The sequence below is a fragment of the Phoenix dactylifera genome, chromosome 3, assembly GCF_051530095.1.
Source record: "Phoenix dactylifera cultivar Ajwa chromosome 3, Ajwa_hap1_PhDact_Kaust_v1.1, whole genome shotgun sequence".
Lineage (NCBI taxonomy): Eukaryota > Viridiplantae > Streptophyta > Magnoliopsida > Arecales > Arecaceae > Phoenix > Phoenix dactylifera.
Window position 1 is genome coordinate 2,893,271 of NC_143192.1, and position 21,104 is coordinate 2,914,374.

General features: G+C 35.2%; 1 protein-coding gene across 1 annotated transcript in view; it reads left to right on the plus strand.

The window, feature by feature from the left end:
• The window catches only part of ATSAC1B (Phosphoinositide phosphatase family protein), a 52,649-nt gene that overhangs the window by 18,479 nt on the left and 13,066 nt on the right, over positions 1 to 21,104 (plus strand). The window contains exons 7-18 of the mRNA XM_039123856.3: positions 5,380 to 5,436; positions 5,541 to 5,574; positions 5,651 to 5,731; positions 5,919 to 6,025; positions 11,129 to 11,215; positions 11,335 to 11,412; positions 14,753 to 14,823; positions 14,901 to 14,999; positions 16,459 to 16,558; positions 19,619 to 19,727; positions 19,870 to 19,942; positions 20,769 to 20,862. Of these exons, the coding sequence (XP_038979784.2) occupies positions 5,380 to 5,436; positions 5,541 to 5,574; positions 5,651 to 5,731; positions 5,919 to 6,025; positions 11,129 to 11,215; positions 11,335 to 11,412; positions 14,753 to 14,823; positions 14,901 to 14,999; positions 16,459 to 16,558; positions 19,619 to 19,727; positions 19,870 to 19,942; positions 20,769 to 20,862 (990 nt within the window). The remainder of the gene's footprint in view (positions 1 to 5,379; positions 5,437 to 5,540; positions 5,575 to 5,650; positions 5,732 to 5,918; positions 6,026 to 11,128; positions 11,216 to 11,334; positions 11,413 to 14,752; positions 14,824 to 14,900; positions 15,000 to 16,458; positions 16,559 to 19,618; positions 19,728 to 19,869; positions 19,943 to 20,768; positions 20,863 to 21,104) is intronic.

Here is a 21,104-nt window from a genome sequence, read left to right on the forward strand (position 1 = left end):
CTTCCTCTAGTCATGGTTTCCATTTTGTTATCACTGCTACAGACTACTTCACCAAGTGGGTTGAAGCAATACCAATGACCTTAATTGATTGGAGAGGCGTGGCATGCTTCATCTACACATCTTCTTTATTGAATCGGTCTTCCTAAGTCTATAGTCTTAGATAACAGTAACCGAACTGGGGGAATATATGCAATAGGAGTTTAGGATTACCAAAAATTTTAGCACCCCTCCATTCAATCAAGCTGAGGCCACAAACAAGACCACACTTAGTATCCTAAGCAAGACTGCTAAGGAGAAAAATGAGTATTGACATTTGAAACCTTAAATACAAGAAAAACACTCCTTTTGTTATGGTTACGTCGAAAGAAGAGAGCTGACCCTAAATAGATAGAGGACAACCCATAGCTTGAAGAAAGAGAGCAGATCATAGAGCTAGCTTTAGTCGAGAACCTATATCGATACTATAGCCTGCAAATCGAAGTTGCGTACCCCACACGATTGTTCATCAGAGGAACTTTTCGCGAGCTCCCCTGGCAGACATTGCATAAAATCTATTGGTTGATTGAAGCAGGGATACCCCTTATGGTTCATTACCTCGCCCTCTCTAGTTGAGATTTCACTTTGGAAGGGGGTCTAGACCAATGTGCCGGAGCTCATTATCTGGCTTTCGTGTGTCGATCTTTCTGAATCGGTTTCTTGATTTGGTTAGTGTGTTGAGTGATGAAATCCTTTTTCTAATTGAGTTGTTGGTGGTGTGTGAGCTGATCCATCCCTTGATCCAACAATTGTGATTGCATTATAGGACCTTTCAACCTAAAGAAGGGTGGTTGGAGGGGAAGGAAAGGAAGTCCTCCTTACACTTGGTGAGCAAGACCAGTTTTCTTGTTCAAAATGAATGGATGGCTTGCGAGAAGGATGAACGTGTGGGTCCGCCCGGTCTTTAAGGCAAGGATAAGAACCGCGAATCAATGTTGGATAAAATATAGTTCGGAAATAAAAACATGAAAAATGGTGTTAGTGATTAGTCGGATGCGAGCAGGAGCAATCTCAACAGATGGAAGAGTATAGTATACAAAAGAGGAACATCATGTATAGTTCTAGCCTCCATCTTGTGTGTGCAATCATAAAAAAACAAACACGGAAGCACACTGGTCAAAAATAATGTTTTAGAAAAAAAAGATCGGTCGGATCTGAGGCCGGTTGAAAACCAGAAGCAAGTCCCATCTAATTTTGCATTTAGTTTTGTTAGTTATGGAAGAAAGAGGGGAGTTGGCTCAACATTTTTAGAAGAAAAGAAAGTATGAAGACAACTCATTCTGATTGCTACTTGAAGTCTAACAACACTACTTTGCCTTTCTTTATTTTTATATTGGGTCTGCCACAGTAAGATTTAAATTGGATGGACGATCCATCGACTTTCTTTCACCATCCTAAAAGGAATCCAATTCAAGATCTTAACTACCATCTTTAGGAGTACAGGAAGACCCACTCACGCCATCTAAGATAAATCGAGCAAATCAACTTGACCAACTGCGGAAGGATATCCTCAAACAAGTGAGGAATCTTTATCGCGCGAATAAACTACTTCTGGTTAAGGATGAGAGGGAATATTCTGTTATGGTTGATTTCCTTCTCTCCGACATCGATCATCCGACCCCTGAAATTTCTCTGTATAAAAAGAGTTTTAAAACTTTTTGGAACAAACAACGAAAGGTGGACAAATTTTTATAAAGACTGGACTAGCAAAGAATGGAAGCCGAAGGACTAAAGAATAAAAAGAATGGATTTTTTTTTTAAGTAAAGCGGATTTCTCTTGTAACTCTATCATCGTCTTTCTTTGTCAAAGTATGGAATTTTCTCCCAAAGTTGTGTAACTCACGACTCTATTAGAAAGTAGAATGACCAACTTTTACACGAATTTTCAAGTGGATGATATCGGTCGAGTGGTCTCAGTTGGAGATGGGATTGCACGTGTTTATGGATTGAACAAGATTCAAGTTGGAGAAATGGTGGAATTTGCCAGTGGTGTGAAAGGAATAGCCTTGAATCTTGAGAATGAGAATGTAGGTATTGTTGTCTTTGGTAGTGAGACCGCGCTATCAAAGAAGGAGAACTTGTCCAGTGCACTGGATCTATTGTGGATGTTCATGCGGGAAAGGCCATGCGGTCGACACCTTGGGAGTACTTATTGATGGAAGAGGGGCTCTAAGCGATCACGAACGAAGACGTGTCGAAGTGAAAGCCCTAGGGATTATTGAACGTAAATCAGTGCACGAACCTATTCATATAATAAAATCTCGCCCAAATCGAAAATTTTGGCATGATCTTTCTTAATTTTGCAAATTTCGAGCTATTTTTTCAAGTTCAAAAAAATAAAAATAGAGAAAATGAGATAGGGGAGAGGAAGCACACCTTATTTAGGCTTGGATTTTCTTCAATCGCGCTGAATCAGTGTGATTTTGCAAATTGGGAAGAAGGGGGAGCCATTTAGGCGTCTTAAGCCTAAACGAAGCAGAGAGGAGGTGCTGGGAAAGCCTTGCCAGCACCTTCTTTTAACAAAAGAAGCAAAGGGGGAGGGGGGCTCGGTTCCGAACTGGGTCGACTCGGTGCAAATCGGACGGTTCGCACCGAGTTTGAACGGTTCGCACTGAGTTTGAACGGAACTGGCCGGTTCGGGCCTTTTCCGGCCTGTTCCGGTTGGTTCGAAACTCGTTCCGGCCGGTTCTGGGCCGAAACCGTTTTTAATGGGCAAACTGACCCGGTTCTCCACTGGGTCGGCTCGGTACGGGCCTAACCGGGTGGTTTGGTCCGGTTCAGCTTACCTTGTTCAGCTCTCTTGAAAACCGAATCTAGCCTGATTATTTGATTGAGTCTGCAAAATTGTGGTTGCATATGCAGCCATAGGTATTATGTGAGTTGCATATACGTTCACATAATGATAAGGGGGCTGTGTTTACGGTATGCACATATATAGGGAATGTAATGTAGTCAAGGGACTGCACTTGCATATGCATCAACACCATTTTGTAGACCACTGTTATTTCACTCGTTGCTCCAATCATTCTCTTTCTATTCTAGTAAGTTTAAACTGATTGCTCTTCTCTTTCGAGGTTGAATAGGAGGCATATCTATAGAAGTTCCATATTGACGTAATTTTGCTTTTTTAAAATAGTCTTCCAATTACATGGGCACTGATTTGAGAATCAGGTTAGCATGTATATTTGAATATCTATTAGCTAGTTAAAAGCTAAAACAAGATGCACGATGTGTTCTTTTTCCTCTGTCTCACTATTCATTATTACTTCTATAAGGTAGAACATTGAGAGATAATTTTGAATTTAGATAATTCTTTATGTTTAGGGATGGCTTAGGGTCAATAATATCAATTGTTAGAGCCTGAATCATGATTGTGACTCAAAAATTTGTCAAGCTTGACTGGACCTTAACTTTTCCTTGCAACAGTTAGAGGATTGGTATTTGCTACAATAAGACTTGACTTAGAAGTTCCTTGTTTAAGGGAGAAATAATTCCTGCTGCCAACCTCTATCCTCCAATGAAAATTAAGGCCGTAAGGGGCCCCCAACCCAACGACATGGCCCTACATCCCTAATGTGGTATTTAAGTCATTGTGGTGACAGAACCACATTATTTTAAGCAATTGACAGGGATTGCCTAACATGTGTGCTATCTTACTAAAGTCTTATTATCTCCTACTCCCCATTCTCTTGGGTTAGTGCACAAAGATGGTCTGTGGAGCTTGGGGCATTCAGTGGTGGAGATGGGGAGTGGAAGCAGTTCTAATGATGAATGGTGGTGGCATCTATTTTGGCATGTTCTTTCTCTTCTCGCCTGCCCCTCTTCTTTCTTAGCTCCATTCTTTTGCCTTGTCCTTCATGTGTTGATGCCTCCCTCCCCCCCTCCCTCATGTTCATTCATCCATCTCTTGCTTGAAGTTTGTCGGGAGCCATAACCAGCTATCTTTGGACGTGTTTCTATCCACTTGGCAAGACAAATCTGCCTCAAATGACATTCTTCATATATTTGGTACATTCTATATAATCACAATTTTTCTGCTGGAAATACTGAAGCCTGCCAAGCAAATTTAATTTTATTATATATTCTTTCAGTATCTTTAACACCCTAGCAGGTAATAAATCAGTCTTTCTCTTGTGGTTGTTATCTTATTGTGCTGAAGAATCACTGAAGATGTTGTTGCTGATAAATTTACAATATGAAAAATGCCTCTCAAATCAGTGCCACCAAGACCGAGGGAGAGATGAGTTCATCATCATCATCTCTTGAAAGGCATTTTTGCATTGCAAATTCCTATAAATTTTCGTCAAAGGGTTGCTGTTAGTGTTGAGTCATTATTATAATTTATAGGTAATCTTTCTCATTATGATGGAAGCGGCAGATATCCTCTATTTTTTTTCATTTGCTTAATCCCACCCTGCTTTATGTGCTTATGCATGTATGTGCTAGCTGGTGGATGTATGGACTCCCAGCCAGGTGCACCATTTGTTTGATTTGTGGGAAAATGAGTATATAGTAGCTGTCCATTTTAAACTCTATCTCATGGGGAACCACTAGTTTCGATCTTAAGTAATAAGTTATATGTAATCCCTCTTTCTATTTGCCCCTTTTTGTCCTTTCTCTTAGTTGTATTCTGTAAAAAGTGGGGACCAAAGTGGAGTTGTCTTTTTGTCCTTTCTCTTAGTTGTACTCTGTAAATAGTGGGAACCAAAGTGGAGTATGTTTATCAGTGCACATAAATGGAAGAAATCTTAAACACAACATTGCGATTAGTCCATTAGAGCTGTTCATTAAATATCCCACTGGTTGATGAAATCATAACCCCATCAATTAGTCATCCCTCAAGTTTGTAAATCTGCTCTCACATGCTGGATCTAATATTCAGATTCAGTTAAGATTAGAGCTGTCACCATGTTGAATTAGTCATATGCATTTTACAAGCTTCAACTCTCATTCTTCTTTTTTTTATTGATTGGTCGTCTTGGATGGCTACTTCTTAAGCATGCATATAAATTGAAAGATGTCCATTTCATGAAGAATGGAGAATAAATAAGATTTCTTGTTATATTATATATTGCTTTATTTACTGAAGTTCTTCTATTTGAGTATATTTTGTATTTAATTGATCAGGAAACATAATCTCTAGTTTGTTATACATTATTATAGTTCACATCTGAGGTCTGTTCATTCAGTTTTCCCCTTTTTATTTGCCTTTCATCCTCTTGCTCATAAACGTCAATGCTCATTCTACCTTAAATTATCAAGAAGCTTTGCTAGGAAGAAGACTGGTGTTGTTTACTAACAAAATTCTGATTTCTGTTACTTCAAACCATTGTTCTTCAACAGGCAGAACCTAGATTTCTGTGGAATAATTACATGTTGGAACCACTGATCGATAACAATGTGAGAAATGTTTCTTGGCTTCCTCTTCTTCAATGCTGTACCTCAATTCCTTCTGCAATGTTTGTCTTTTATGACATGTTGACCGTTGATATTTCATTGTGCAGCTGAATCAGTACTTGCTACCTATCGTCCAGGGAAATATCCTTAATTTCTTTGTGCTAGGTTTTGTATTTTACTACATCTTCTTTCTCATCATACCTTAACTGCATATCAGGTTACCAGCATTTTCAAGCAGCTATTGGAACAAATATTGTTGATGTCACTTTGATTTCACGTAGATGCACAAGAAGGACAGGTTGTTGTTGCTTATGAAATGTGGATGTTATCTCTATAGATTTTACTTTCTCCATAAATCATAATTATTCAAGAAAATATTTTATGTATTTTTAATTTTATTGAAGTTTCTAATTTCCAACTGCTACTTATTTTCTCAAATACTCTTTATAACTAATAAAGACAAGGGAAACTATTTATCTCAAAAGGTACTCGGATGTGGAGAAGAGGAGCGGACAGAGATGGCTATGTGGCAAATTTTGTCGAAACTGAACAGATACTACAAGCAAATGGATTAACAGCATCTTTCATCCAAGTAAGTTTTTTTTTTTGGCTGGGTTAGAGCCTTACAAGGTTGACTTGTTGAAGTCAAGGACAACATGCTTTCTGGGGCTTGTAGATGTGCAACAGTTAGCACATACAACAGGTAGAAGCAAAAACACTTTTCATGGTGGAATAATACTATTCCAAGGCTGAAAATGCTAATTGGAAACATTGGATGTTAAAATTTGAACATCCACTAGCCAGGAATGTCTTGCTGTCCTAGGCATCCAATGTTCAAACTTATCCCCATTTGACAAAGGTTTTGGGGAGGCAGAAAGCACTTTTTGGCTATCTAAAAGCACTTTTGGATAGTATAGTGGTGTTCGGTAAAAAATCTGAAAGCTATTTTAGCTTTGCGAGAAAGCTGAAAAAAGTCTACTTTCTGGAGCTTCTCTCCAAAAGTACTTTCTAGCAGATGTCAGGAAGCTATTTTTAGCTTTAATTATTTTTTTTTGGTGACCAAAATGCCCACAAACACATGTATACTTGATATGATAATCTGTTATATCATATCATATCATATATATTATGATACTATAATATAATACATTATAGTATAATATTATAATAATATAATAATACATTACTGCATCATGCTATCTTATAATAATATTATATTGTATTATGTTATATTCATTATATTGCAGTACTATATTACATTATATTATATTGTAATAATATTATAGTATATAATAATAAATCATTATATTATATTATGTCATATCTTTTTATATTATATTATTATACTATACTATATAATATTATGCTACATTATAATTATAACAAAATTATTTTAGTTCTACTTTTTTCTTTAGTATCTGTAGTTCTCTTTTCATCAGGTTTTGTATCATATCTTTTCATATTATATTATTATACTATATTAGATAATATTACACTACATTATAATGTAATATAATATTATATCATATATAATATGATATTACATTATAATTATATACTATGTAATATTATTATGTAATAATATTATTATATGATATTATTACGTTATATTATGATAATATTATCCTATGCAATAGTACATTACCATACCATATCATAACATATCATATTATATTATTATGCTATACTATGCAATATTATATTACACTATTATAATAGTATTATAATATATTCCTAAAACATATCACAATATATTTCATTACAATAATATTATACTATGTAATAATGTTTTAATATGTAACAATATGTAATATTACATTATATTATATTCTATTGTATAATAGTATGTAATGTCCTTTATTGTCATTTTCTCATACTAAAGGCACACTATCAGTTTGGTTAACAAAAATATGTTAAAGTTCCACAATACTAAAAAATGTAGTTACGAAACAACAAACAACTTTTTATAAAAAGCTCTACCTCTCAAAAGCCGTACTTCCAAAAGCTCCGAAAGCTCTATTACCAACAACAATCCCAAACAGGGCCTTATTCATCACATTTTGAATGGTTAGCTGATACGTTGATAACATACATGGGCTTTGTTATGCCCTATATATTATCATCATGCCATGGGTAGTTAACTGTTATTATTTATGAACTATGTGGACTTTGCATATATATATATATATTGTCTATTGAGTAAATTCTGATTGTCCTTGAAATGTTTTATATTTGGTGAAAATAGTTCAGAGAAGGACATCCTTGTATACCTTTCTCTTTCAGCAACTTTCTATTAAATGAGAGGACTTAATTTATATCATTAATTCGACTTAACTTATATCATTATATTCCTAATGAAAGACAAATGATCTATCAGCTTTGGGCTTTGCAGTTCTTTGTTAATACAATGTAGTCCACTGACAATTGGCCAATCCTATGATCCTACTGTTTTCTGACAAATGTTGAAAATATATTGTTAAATGTGTGCTTAAGGCACGAAGCGGACCTAGGTGCAACCTTAGCGCAATGCTTGCTTCAATGCGAGGAAGCTCCATTGGGCACTAAAATGCATGCATTAGCACTCTTATTGAGATAATAAGGTGCAAAATAGGTGAGCCTTTGTGACGGTGCATGTTGTGTATGTGGTAATAGGTGGCTGCAAGTGTGTCATGTGTTTGCGTATTGCATTCTATGATGATTGTGTGTTGTGTAAGTGCACAGCGATGCTTGTGCCTTGTGCCTTTTTGTGGCATTGATACATGTATGGATATATGCATGCGTATGCACGTACATATGTATTTACATTTGCATATATTTAAAGGTTTGGAATTTTGACCCTACCACACCATCTTGACCCTATTTTGACTCTGTATGTTGTAGCACGTCGGCCCTTTTTGATATGGGACCTTGCGCAGATATGGGGGACATACCATGTCTCCTAATGGATCCGTATGTGAACACTATGGAATCAATGCATGAGATTTTCAGCCTTGACTTTTTACGTACATGTATGCATCTGTCTTGTACCTCTAATAACTTTTATTGAAATTTTTTCTCATAATGTGTTGTATTTAGTAATTAGTTAATAAATCCGAAGATTGGTGGCGTAGGAAGACTAGAATCTACACATGGAAATAGACTTCTAATAAAAGGTCCAGCTGCCATTTACTATTTGAGGAGCATATCTTGTAGTTTCCTGTGGTTTCAAAATTTTATTTGTCCAGGCCTTTACTATCATTTTATAGGTTTCTATGGGCAACGAGTTATTCTAGTTATTGTGCAATTAATGTGATTTTGGTTTTCCAATTAATTATGGCATGTTACAATGTTTTCTTTTTGAATTTATAGGGCTGAATATCACTTGGCCACTTAAGTTTTTGAAATTTTGGTGTTCAAACACTTTGAGGGATGAGTCTTGGGTACATGGCTATGCACGGTAGATCCACTGCGCAGCTAGTTGCGGGCGACACATCCAATTATTGCACCGATCCTAAAGTACTTGTAATTCCACCATTAATTCTATGTTGTTAGGCTATTTATGCTAAAAGTGGGAAAATTAAAAAAATTGATGAACTTGGAATTACGCATAATTGGGAGAAAAGAAAAGGCAGAGTCCATTTTCTGCCTATCGTCTATATCGTCTAACGCCTACTCATCTGCCGCCAAGATGGTGATGGTGGTAGCTTTGCTCTTTAAATTAACTGAGATTGGCAGAAACTAGGAAAGAAGAGGGAGGAAAAAAGAAGAGGAAGAAGAAGAAGAGCAAGAAAGAGGAAGAAAGAAGAGGAAGAAGAAGAAGCCTACTTGTCGCACCGGGCCTCGGGCCGATCTCCTCCTTCGGACCGAAGAGGATCACTCGTCTTGCTCGCGGTTCCGGCCCCTCTTTGCTCGCGGTTCCGGCCCCTTCTTTGCTCGTAGGGGAAGGGGGAAAGAGAGGAGAATAGAGGAGTTGAGAGGGGAAGAAAGGAGAGGAAGAGAGTTCGGGAAGGAGGAAGAAGGGAAGGAAAAAAAAGAAAAGAAAAAAAAAGCGTCTGCGCATGGGGCAGCTCGCCTATGCGGGCGCGGGCAGGGAATCGCTTGCGGGCTCGAGCGATTCCACACGCAGTGAACCACGTCCGTGCGTGGTTCTCCGCACGGGGCAGCAAGCCCACGCGGGGCATTTAATGCCACTCTGTGGCTAAAATGCGGACGTGCGCGCGTCGGTTTTTTTTTCCGGTTGGCCGGTTCGGTCTCCACCGGTATGTCGGTTCGGTCGGTTCTGCGTACTTTAGTAGCATATAATCAAAGAATGAAATCAACAAAAGAAACAATCAAAGCATCACAAATACCAAAAAATTATAGTAGTTCGATGCTAAACACAGCACCTACGTCACTCCCCAAGGTTCCCTCGTGAATTTCACCTCCGCTAATCATATTCAAATGATTATAACTAGTCGGGTCGCTCCGACCAAAACCTAGCTCTTCCCAAGCTAGACACTCATTTTCTGAGCACGAGTAACCTCTTACACTCCTTTTCAAAGGTAAGGAACAACCTTTTCCAAATTTCAATCCCCTTGAAACTCGACACACCAATATAATGATAATAAAAGAAAAATTCTTTTACAAACTGAAAGCTCCTTGTAAATGTTAAAGCTGCTTTAAGACACAACCATTAGTAACATACTCAGTTGTTTTGTGATCATGAAAAATCAATCCTTTAGGTCAACAATTTGTTAACTTTTTTCTAGAAGAATGATGTTCATTTGAGGTGCCCAAAGACACTAAACCAAGGTTTTAACTTTTAAGTCTCGGTATCAGGTCCAGTAAGTAATGGCTGAGGACCTCATCAAAAAAAGGCTAGCATTGGATCCTCAATCTTGCTTAAATACCTAAGACGTTTCCAATGCATAATGAATGTGGGACTAAACATGCTTTCACAGGTCCTTACACACAACTCCTGTTTAAGCCATAGCACCCTTGTCAGGGAAGGGTCCAATTATAATCGCAAAAAATGACTTGATCAGTGACGAAAGGGCCGATGTTTGTCTCCCCTAGTTACAAATGAACCATGGGCTAGGTCATCTTTAATACCATTTGTAATAGCCCAAGATCTTATCCAAAAAAGGATACCTAGAAGGTTGTTAGTTGGGGTCATCAGCTTTGCTTAAATACTCAAGACGTCCCCAATGCACAACTAATATGGGACTAAACACATGCGCTTGCACTCCTCGCACCATGATGCTACCTTGTCGTCATGGTATGATATGCCAGTTGTACTAGCACACAGAAAGTGCTACAATTGGCATGACTACTTTGTGATCTTTTTTCTGATAAGATAATTGGTGGTAATCTTTGATTCAAGAAACAACAATTCCTCATGAAAATTTTTATTAGTGTCATTTATGTCCTCATAGTTAGAACAATAGTAAGATTGCAATGCACTTTGATTACATAGATGCTCATGGTTCCTATATTTTGCTAAAAATTCTTTACTTGGTTTGTTTGGCAAAATTAAGGGTAAGGGTAATATCTTTTGGTTAATCATCTTGTATATTTAGAGTTATTAGAGTTCAAAACTTTGCTAATATAATTTGTTTGTGTGTATAATAGATTTTCTGCTAGTATACACCTTTGTATTGTATATTATCCATGTTCTGAACATGCATAAAATAAGAAATTTTCGGAAAATGCATATTATATATTTTCATTTTTGTAGGTTCGAGGGTCTATACCATTATTATGGGAGCAGATTGTTGATTTGAGTTATAAACCTAGCTTTGATCTTGTTAAACCTGAGGAGGCGGTGCGTGTTTTGTGATTTATGTATTCCATTTCTTTTGTCATATGGTGTGTGACAAATTTGTGGTTGATACTTTCATAAAGCAATCTGAACTGATTGACATATTGGTTCTCTTTTGGCAGCCTCGTGTAGCTGAACTGCACTTTTTAGATTTGGGTAAGAAGTATGGTTCTGTCTTAGCCATTGACCTGGTCAACAAGGTAATTTGCACTGCAATATGAACTTCCTTAAGTTGGTATTTATCTTTCCAACAACTGATATAGATAGTTATATTTCAGCATATTCCATTTTGTTTGCATGCGAACTTGTATTTTATATGGATTATGGTATGTTTCTCAACTTTTCTTTTAGTCAAAGTCATGTTGTGGAAGAAACATATTTGTGATCATGCTTGAAATCTCATTCAATTGAAGATGGGTATGTTTCTCTCTCTCAAGATGGGTATGTGTTCGGGATCACCATAGTGTGTAATAATTTATCTTTATTTATGCAGCATTATAAAGCTGTTTACAATAATTGTAGCTTTTCTTAGTGGCAATTAAATAACTTAAGAGTGGAAAGATCTATTTTATGATCTTTAGTTGTAAGAGTGATTTCTTAAGGACTTAGACCCATTTGGCATTGCTTTTGGAGGATCAAAAATGCTTCTTGGAGGGCTAGGAGCTTTTTTGGGTGATCTTGAGATATTTGATAAAAAAGTTTGAAACAACTTTCTGACTCCTCCAAAAGCTGAAAAAGGTCTGCTAGGAAACACTATAATTTGGAGCTTTTGGCCAAAATCTCTACTTTAGATGCAGCGGGAAGTTGTTTTTTAGCAAAAGCTTATCCAAGAGACATATATTCGATTCCGGTAATGGCTTTTTTTTTGAAAAATTAAGGTAAAATACTTTGTATATCCATAATCATTTAAGTTGGTGTCCTTTTATACTTGCAATATGGACGTTAAGAAATGTTGGTGAATTTATATATTGTTATTATGAGTGTGATATATGAACAATTTTATTGTATTTTGTATCTGGGTGAGCTAAATCAAACATTGTTTAAGTTGCTATTAGAATCGAGAACTACCTAGTTTGCTATTATGATATTCTTTGTTACTTGTTAATTACCAATAAAAATAATTATATTATTTAATAAATTATTTAGATTAAAATATTAAAATACTTTATAATCTAGCAATGTGTTATTATAACAAATTTTGATAGTACAATATTATCATATTATCATATTAAAGTAATATGATATTATTATATTATAATAATATTATTTTAATATAATAATATTAAAAATATTGTTATATAATAAATTAAGAGTTTTTTGATAGTACAAAATTACAAAGAGTTAGACAATTGATTACTCTATGAAAACATGTGGTACAAATGTCTTTCACTATGCAAAGGTTTGGATAGTACTAAACTATTTCAGTTTTCTAGCAAATGGATATTAATGTTCGACAACACCTCATATATTTAGTTACCAAATAGCAAATAGTTTTCCTTTAAAAGCTCTACTAGCAAAAGGTCTACTGTCGAAATCTTTATAGGCAAAACTCTATCACCTTTAGTAATGCCAAATGGGGCTTTAAATCCTTTCTCTCTTATTAAAATTCATAAGAATTCAATTATTTGCAATAGCAACATTGCTTGTCCAGAAGGGGCATTGAAGGAGCATCAAGCATAGCAAACAAGATGGTGGAAAAATCCAATGCAAGAATTCCAGTGAATCAAGGAGCTTCAGTAACAAAATTTGGAAGCAAACTTGGGAAATCTTATGACATGACCTTATAAGCTTGAAGAATTGCTCAATCGAGATGAAGATAAAACTACAAGGCACCATGGCCTAAGGGTACATTGTGTAAGAAGAAAAGAAAGTTCTTAGCTTAGGAGTAGGTTGATAGATGGGATGCATGAAGGAAACTCCCAAGTGGTGGTGACATAATTTTGACAATCATGTGCCTAGAAATATGAAGGAAACCAATATTTTAAAAAGCGGAAGCGGTAGGTAGGCATTCAGTCTCCAAATAGCGTGTACATGATTTGTTTTTTTAAAATAATTTTAAAATAATATATGTAGACACATATTATATAAATGGTTACAAAATAAACATTTAGTATGCACTTTAACACTATGTCAAGTGCATATTTTAAGATAACATGACATGCTAACCTAACAAAATGCCAATATCATCCTATGAAGTATAATCCATGCTCAAACTTGTAAACTATAAGTTTCAACAAACAATTGCTAGAAGTCTAGAACTAAGTTTAAACTTTGATGTAATAATTCAGTAAGAAAAGTGATAAAATGAGGGTCTAGAGCTAAGTCTAAACCTTGAAGTACATACTTCATAAATGAATATGACAAAACATATGATACTTAGCATGCTAATTATGAAAAAGACACTCTAAAATCAATGGCACTCTTCTCCATAAATGACTTTTCAGATAATGACTCATCATTAGTAGAATCATTATCAACATCCTCGTAACCATCCTCCTCTATCTGCTCAACAATTTGACTAAATATTCATCAATGTCTCCAACTCTAGATCTGGAAGCAAAATCATGACTGACACTTGTGGGCAAGTTCTGCAAAATTGGTACCGGAAACCATATCGGTAAGTTATTGGTTCGGTATGTTATGGTACACATCTAGTACTGACACAGGCTCCCTAGACTTTTTTCTCACTTCCAGACATGATATTGCTCGAATTTAGATGGTATAGGGTAGTATTGGGTGGTTCCACTCGGTTCAGACTAGTATGGACTGGTTCACCTTATATATAGAATCGGATCTTGGTACCGTACCCATACCTTACTGGTACAGTACTATATAGTTGGTACGGTTCAGTATGCTAGACTATGCCAGGGTCTAAGGCTCCTCCTTGGCTGCAAGGGTTCACTAAATTTGGAAACTAATGAAACCAGACCCGATGCTTCTCCCCTTTTTGCTTTGTCATTCTTTTAAACTTTGAATTACTCTGCACATATACTAGTTCATTAACCTCTTCACCTCTAGTGTATATTCCTTTTCTTTGTTTGAATTTACAAATTAAGAGTGGATCAGCTTATCAACATTCAATAGGCTGTAAAATAATGATCAACCAGTTAAGCACTATTAAACCAGTGCTCTTCCTAGGGATTTAAGCAGTTACCTGCTGAAATGTACTCCAGTTCCTCTCACATCTAATGGAGCTACATGTCAAGAAATTTTAGTTTTATTCTTAAATATCATGAATTTGTAATATCCACGGCGCATTTGTGAATTGATGAATTATTCAGAGTTATTCTGTAAGGCTATTCATGACAAACAATTCATGAATTTTGCAAAACTTTGACAAATTCTATGGCTATGGTTTGGATAGGTCTTGAATTCTTGATGGTCGTGCTTAGGTTTATCATTTTACTTGTACATAAATAGTATTATTCCTATACTTTGTATAAATTTATGCTTATTCATCTATTTGCATGAAAGCATGTACATTTTTCGATTATTGTCTTTTTGTCCTTAACTCTTCTTTTTTTTTCTTGTACTTATTAGCATGGTAGCGAGGGACGCTTGAGTGAAAGATTTGCAAATGCTATGCAGCCTATTGTTAGTGAAGATATAAGGTACATCACTTCTATCCTTGGTGTTGTACATAATATTAAAATTATTCGTTCAGCTAACTTTTGTTATATTCTTTTAGATATGTACATTTTGATTTTCATCGAATTTGTGGCCATATCCATTTTGAGCGTCTCTCTCTTCTTTACGATCAAATTGGGGACTACCTCAAGAAGCATGGGTATGTTAATCATGTTTTGTCCATATAGATGGCGTTCTTTTGTTTGTGTTCTTTAATCTGATGCACTCATTGCAACATTAAATTTGATACTTTGATATCATGACCAGGCTATTTAGCATTTATATATTATTGGATGTTCTCCTTGTACTTCTTTGTAGTTGATGCTTTTGGGTTTTCTCATTGTGATTGATTTGGGTATCACAAATTAAAATAGTTGGAGTTTGTATCTTTAGTATTCTAATAATTACCTGCTAAGATTTGCAAGTATGCTCATTGCATTCTAGAGTTAGGATTGGCACCGATGCATGGCTGATTTATACTAATATACAAGCTTTATGAGAAAAGTTCTTTCATGTCCTCATGAAATTTTGAGAAGACTACTGTAATGTTTTTGAGGAGTGCAATTGGATTTCTAAGCTTACATACCTTCATCTTGTCTTGAATGTTAAAACCCAGGTTCACAGTCCTGGTACTGGATTGCATAATTGTAGGAGACTAGTATGATACAAATCAATACCATACTGTATTGAACCATGTTGTACACGGTTAAAAAAATTTGCCAAAATTTTATCACAAAATTTAAAAAATTTGGTGATTGTCAAGTGAAGTAGGCAAGGGATTTGCTGACTTTACTTAAAAATTGAAAATTTAAAAAGGAGCTTCGGAGGGGCCCCCTCTTTCGAATAAAACAGGTACCGGAGGTGGAGCCCCTCCTTTGCAGCCCTCCGTGCGCTTGTTGGCCTCCACCCGCTTGTCGGCCTCTGTTGGCCCTCCGGTCTTCCTTCCTCTCCCTCCCTCTCCCGCTCGCTCTCTCTCTTTTCTTCTCCTCCTCCCCCTCTGCATGCTCGCCGGCCTCCGGTCTTCCTTCCTCTCCCTCCTCCCCGCGGTCGCTCTCTCTCTTTTCCTCTCTTTCCTTCTCCTTGCCGCCCTTCGTCGGATCCATTTGTTTCGGTTGCTGAAACCGTCCCGGTACGGTTCAGTACTCTTTGAACCGCCTGGTCCGACCTTGCTTTCAAGTTCTCCAACACTTGTTGATTATATGGAATTACCACCGGTTCAATGTACTACCTTAAGAAATTTGTACAAAACCACAGTAATTTGCAGTTCTGCTTTTAAACCTAGTGCCCATTAATATAAATGTGTTAGTAAAGAGAATTTTTTTGGTGCTAATTAAATATCATGCCCTAAACTTCTAGAACTTTCTTTTGTAATACGTCACTGTGTGAATGCCTGTTGTACAGCTCCCCAGGGTGCTAAACCCTTCTCCAGCAGCAGCATCGGCCTTACCTTTCACTAATTTATGTGTTTTCTTCTTTGAAATTGCCTCACTCGCTTTATTGCACATTAATTGAACTTTTTGATTCTTCTACGGTCTCTGATTTTATAGTATATTTAGTGAATTTCATACCGTAAGATTTTTAAGCTTATCATTTTTTTATTTTCTTATGAAATTCTGTAGATACTTTCTATTAAATGAGAAAGGTGAGAAAGTTGAGGAGCAGACTGGGGTTGTGAGAACCAATTGTATCGATTGTTTGGACCGAACAAATGTTACACAGGTGATAGTTTATAATTATGACTCAATTTTATTTACTGTGAATGTTCATCTTATATATTGTGTTTTTGTAATGCTGCATGTAAAATTAATTTAGTTCCATTTCAGTAAGTGAAATAAGCACGGAGGTAGGATGAAAGAGAACAATCATTAATATCAAGTGACAGTTTAAGTCCTTATGCCCTTTTAATGGCTATGCAAAAGCATCTAAAATCAAATAGTGAACTGCTAACAGTAGGTTTCAATATTTGTATGAACTGCAGTTCATACGTATAAAAGCACTTCATTTTTACTTTAAATACATCATGTACACATTTTTTTTTTTTGCACTCTGGTATTATGTTAAACTGATGAGATCACACTGGAATATAAATTGCTTATATTTTCTCCTAATTTGAAGGAAAAAGGCATCCTCAGCTTTTGTAAAAGTTAATTAGGATAAAAAATTAAAATGCTAAATCTGCTCAGATTCAATTTATGTTTATGAAATGAACCATCAAAGACATTTTACTCGCATATTAGACCTACACCTCAAGTTCTCCCAGTCACAAATCTTTGTGCAGATCATCATACTTTCTGTTTAAAGGTCTAATCTTTTCCTTTATGTAGTAATTTTATTCTCATTATTTAATTAAATATATTTTCAAACTTTCCTGGTTCTCCCTTAGGGTTAGTTTGATTGGGGTTTGTCAGATTACGGGATAATCTGATGATTCTTGAGAATCATTTATTGGAGAAAATGATTGTAGGGGAAAATAAATTTTATCATGTTTGGTTGGCGGAAAAATTACTCCAGAAAATGATACTGAAAAAAGATTAATATGTTTGGTTGGAGATAATTTTATATGAGAATATTGCCAAATTTCTAAGAATACTCTTGAATAAACAATTCAAGCAGTGACATTTTTTTTCCAGCCTTTTTGTTGGCCATTTATGGCCCACTTTCATGAAGGCTATCAATATGGACCATATCAAATACTGAAATATATTAACATGAGTTAATAAATATTTTTAAATTAATTATATATATATATTATAAAATATATATTTTTTATTATAAATAAATTTTAGTATTTTCAATTTCTTATTAAGTAAATATATTTAAACACAACCAGACCGAATATTTTTATTTATGGGTTTCAACGAAAAAAGTGGGGGCATTCCTCTCAAGCGATGACAATTTCTCCACTCAGTAATTTGGCATCGGAAAAGAAAACCCACCTCTGTGGTGGTTTTTGTTTTGCCTTCTCTCTTAGTAAAATAAGTAAGGACCCACTATTCATTTTACCATCTCTTTCATCCTCTTTTCATACCAAACATGGTAGTGTGACATGGGATTTATTTTCCCATGCCAGGTTACCCCTAACCAAACGAACCCTTAGTTGAATTTGAACACTGTTATGATTGAGAGGTTGTTTGTCTGTTACTGAACATTAATAAAGAAGATATCTTGGGGAATAATAGGTGCAAGTCTGCAACATAGATTAGCTATTATAATTTTCTTGTAACATGCACAACCATAATAATAGAGGAGCATATACTTTACAAGTGAGATAATGTTACCTTTTGAAAGAAGAGAGGGAACGTGTCAGAAACTCTCAGCTAGATATTAACGTAGCAGCTTGATGTGATTTGTTGGTTGCTATGGAATTATGGAGGCCTTCATATATTAACTTATTGAGGGCAGTTTAACATCTGCTGAAAAATAAATTTCTTCTGGATGTGACCCCTTTCCATTTCTATGGGAGAGTGGTGTCTCTTTGACTAAATCATGTAGCCAGTGATTGCAGCTGACATCTTTATTAAAGTCAGGCAACTAGAAGTGAAAATGAATATTTATTGTCATGCATATCAATTGTCCTTTGTAATAGCTTTTCAGTAAACCTTCTCTTTCTTTAAGAAGCTAACTTACCAGGGGAATTTCAATTGTTTGGACCGATAAAAATGAATCTTATATCATTCTTCTATCTTCCAATTTTAGATATTTAGAATTCAGTAAATACTCAGCTTTTATGAAGTTGTGGCTCTCTGTCCTTTGTCTCCTTTAATAGATCTGAGAGCGATGGGGACACATAATAGAATTAGAGCTGTGCACAAAGTTGGGAGGTGCTTCTGAGGTGTCATATGTAACACATACTTTGGTGACTTTATGGTAACTTTTTATAGAATCAAAACAAGTGGCAGCTTATGTAATACAGAACAATAGGCAGTACAAAGGGTCGAAGAAAATGAACTGAATATGAGACACATAAGAATGTTGAGTTTGTGGTAAGACTGAGAATGATAAAGTAGGGACTTAGTGCATTAAAGAATTTACAAGTGCTGTTCCTAATTGACGATATAAGTAATGGAGAATCAATTCGGATGGTGTTGGTTTGTATAGATCTCAGGAGAAACCATTAAGAAGAAGTGCTTGGAGTTCTTTCCTTCTTTTTCAAGGGTTAGGAACGAATAGGGAAGAATTAAAATAACATGGTTTGAAGTAATAAAAAGATTTGGAGAAGTTCCATAACTTGAGGGGTAAGCCTTTTTAGGAGTTAGAAAATAAAGAGGCTTAATACTAAAGAATATAAGGAATTTCTTGTTATCGCTTCTTGCTTTGCACAATATTTTGTAGAAGATTGAGGAAAGACTTATTATATAAAATTGGCTTCTTCTATATATATCTTGATGTTTATGGTTATAAATGCTTATTTGATTGGGGAACTACACATCAAACAATTTTCCTTCTTTAGGTAACCTCATATAATTATTTGACATATATCAAGACAGGTGGCCTAGCAACAGTTCTTGGAATGATTTTTACATCTGATTGCCTCATGTTCTTTAGTTTTCTATAGGACGGATGATTGTAATATATTTTCATTGTACAAATTCAAATTCTTATCTTTGTTTTAGATGATATTCCTTATTTTATTTTCCCTTAAAAGTACATGCTTGTTTTTTATAATTGTCACTGTTGTCATTCTTTATCAAGTAGTTACCATTTTTCTTATATATTATGTAGAATTTTTTGTTCATGATAAAATTCTATTATTGATTTTATAAAATTTGTGATCCACAGAGCATGATTGGGAGAAAGATGTTGGAAAGCCAACTTAAACGAATAGGAATTTTTGGTGCTGATGAAACTATCAGTGCATATCCTTTTTTCGATGCAAGCTTTAAAATTTGTGAGTATTTTTAAAGAACTAATTTCCCTGAAAAAAATTGTCATCTGCTATAAATTGGGTTAAGCATAATATTGTACTCTATTTTTTTTCATAGTGCTATAAGATGACCTTAAATTTATTGTAATAAAGTTCTTCATTTCAGTATGGGCTAATCATGGTGATGATATAAGCATCCAATACTCTGGGACTCCTGCCTTGAAAGGAGATTTTGTTAGGTAACTTTTTTCTTTGAAGGTTTAGTGATGGTCATAACTATTAACTTTAAGCAAGAACGATGTTTCTTGAAGATGCCATAAAGAGAGTTTTTTCCAAGTTAACTACTATCAATGCATCCACTCTTGGCATTTCAACTTCATCTCCTATTTTGTAACCATTGTACTATTAGCATTCATGATTATGATAGAGTATCTTACAAATCTAAACATAACCAAATTTAGGTGTAATTAGATTGTAAATTTTATGAGGTGCAGTCTATCATAAAGACCGAGCTTCTTAGAATATGTGTATATGGATTTTAGTGATAATGCCAATTACTGCTTTCTCACTGTGAATCGACTGTTAACTTTTGTTGTGCTTGTATATGTATAACCAGTTCCATCTCACTTGGGGGTGTTTCACAATGCAAATCAGGATTCACTATTTTGCAAATTCTTCAATATTAGATATGAAAGTGACAGTTTAATGGATGGTTATCACTTGTATATGCAGTTATGCACAATATCAACTTCATAGCAACATTGTGGATACTTCTAATATGTATCCTACACTACTGCTAGTCTGCTATGCTTGTTTAAAATGATAGGATCATTCAGATAATATACATCTTCCACTTTATTTATGAACATTCAGACAATATATATGTGTTTGTGCGGGTGCTTGTGTGCATGCATGTGTGTGTACATACATACATATATGTGTGTTTCAGATTCCACTAAATAAGACAAAATATAATCAAACTTTTCCACTTGATAAGTAGATATTTTGTTCTTTCTGTTATAGATATTAGTGTAATATTCATTTTACTTTACTTTGGCATACAAGGCATGGAAAGCGAACAGTTCAAGGAATTGTAAAAGATGGATGGAATGCTCTAGCTCGATACTACTTGAACAACTTTGTTGATGGGACCAAACAGGTTTATAGCTAGTTATGCTTTATATAATTTCACAACCCAACTATAGTTTATATGTATTGATGTCATATTGTTTAGTATGGTGGTAAAGATCTTTCATTCTTTCCAACCTTACAGTTCTGATTTTTCACAGAATCAGAAGAACTACAAGTGTATCACAAAGCATAGTTCTCAAGTCAAGTGTTAATTTTACTTGTAACAAATCCATTTGAGGATCAATTGCACATAAAGGCCGCTCTTTAAAG